General features: G+C 41.0%; 1 protein-coding gene across 1 annotated transcript; it reads left to right on the top strand.

The window, feature by feature from the left end:
• Positions 1–247: 247 nt before the first annotated feature.
• On the top strand, positions 248–1,198 carry LOC131820911 (olfactory receptor 51F2). Its single transcript, XM_059156785.1, has one exon. It carries the CDS (start codon positions 248–250, stop codon positions 1,196–1,198), a length of 951 nt encoding a protein of 316 aa, XP_059012768.1.
• The last annotated feature ends 402 nt before the right edge of the window (positions 1,199–1,600 follow it).

Consider the following 1,600-nt stretch of genomic DNA (forward strand, 5'->3'; position numbering starts at 1 on the left):
AAAAAAAAAAAAAAGAACATCTGATGAGGCATCACTTGGGGAATCTTCTCTTTTCAATGCATGATGAGAGGCATGGAGAGAAGCATCCAGTACTGGAAATCTCAGAAAAAAATAAAATTCTTAGAGAATCAGCAGTAGTAATTCATTGAATGTAAGGAGGCCAGGAAGATATTCTAAATGATAGCTATGAATTTCTTACATGTTATGTTTGATTATTCAAATATCCCTGTCTTCTCAGTCCCTCAATATGTTGGCCCTTAATAATACCAATGTTCAACCTCTGACCTTCTTCCTGACGGGCATCCCAGGCCTGAAAGCAGCCCAGGTTTGGATCTCCATCCCTTTTTGTCTCCTGTATGTCATCGCCCTCTCTGGGAACAGCATGATCCTATTTGTGGTCCTCCGTGAGCAAAACCTCCATGAACCCATGTATTATTTCCTCTCTATGCTTTCAGCCACGGACCTGAGCTTATCCCTGTGCACCCTTTCCACTACCCTTGGTGTCTTCTGGTTTGAAGCTCGAGAAATCACCTTAAACGCCTGCATTGCCCAGATGTTCTTTCTCCATGGATTTACTTTCATGGAGTCTGGGGTTCTGCTGGCCATGGCCTTTGATCGTTTTGTAGCCATCTGTAATCCACTGAGATACACCACCGTTCTCACCAATGCCAGGATTGCCCAGATTGGGATGAGCATATTGATAAGAAACATTGCTGTCATGTTACCCGTGGTGCTCTTTGTTAAAAAGCTGTCTTTCTGCAGTGCTGTGGTCCTTTCACATTCTTACTGCTACCATGTTGATCTCATTCAGCTGTCTTGTACAGACAACAGAATCAACAGCATCCTTGGTCTGTTTGCAATTTTCTCCACAACAGGGTTTGACTGCCCTTGCATCTTGCTGTCCTATGTACTGATCATCCGATCTGTTCTCAGCATTGCCTCCTCAGAGGGGCGGCTAAAAGCCTTCAACACCTGCATATCCCACATCAGTGCTGTTGCCATCTTCTACATCCCCCTCATCAGCTTGTCTCTTGTCCATCGCTATGGCCATTCAGCACCTGCATTTGTCCACACCATCATGGCGAATGTCTTCCTTCTCATTCCTCCTGTGCTCAACCCTATCATCTACAGTGTGAAGACTAAGCAGATTCGAAAGGCTATTACCAAGGTCTTAATTCAGAAGCAGCAACAAATCTAATCACTAGTTATCTCAGAATAGAGAGAATGCCATTTGTAAATGAGTGCTTCCATAGACTGGGGTAATTTTCCCTATTCTGTACCTTGATGTTCTTCTAACAACCTTAAGCTAAGTAACTTACAGAATGCATGGTATTTGCTTATGTTCCTTCTCAATAAGTCCCCATTAATATCACCTAAATTATGCTTTGTTTTCAAGGCAAAGTGAGATAATGTATGTAAACAACTCTTCATATGTGCAAATAGTATGAACCTGAATAAATATTCATTCAGACTGCATGCAATTTAAAAAGTCGAAATTTAATGTAGGAAAGTTTGTTATTAAACTGTTCTTTTCTGAATTATATCCAAAGGGCACTTTAATTAAATTTCTTTTCTTATAGTTCTTGGTTAACTCTAAAAA

Source organism: Mustela lutreola, chromosome 1 (assembly GCF_030435805.1).
Source record: "Mustela lutreola isolate mMusLut2 chromosome 1, mMusLut2.pri, whole genome shotgun sequence".
Classification (NCBI taxonomy): domain Eukaryota; kingdom Metazoa; phylum Chordata; class Mammalia; order Carnivora; family Mustelidae; genus Mustela; species Mustela lutreola.

Bases quoted from the DNA above. Each gene is read 5' to 3' on its own strand.
- LOC131820911 (XM_059156785.1), top strand. From the start codon at position 248: ATGTTGGCCCTTAATAATACCAATGTTCAACCTCTGACCTTCTTCCTG.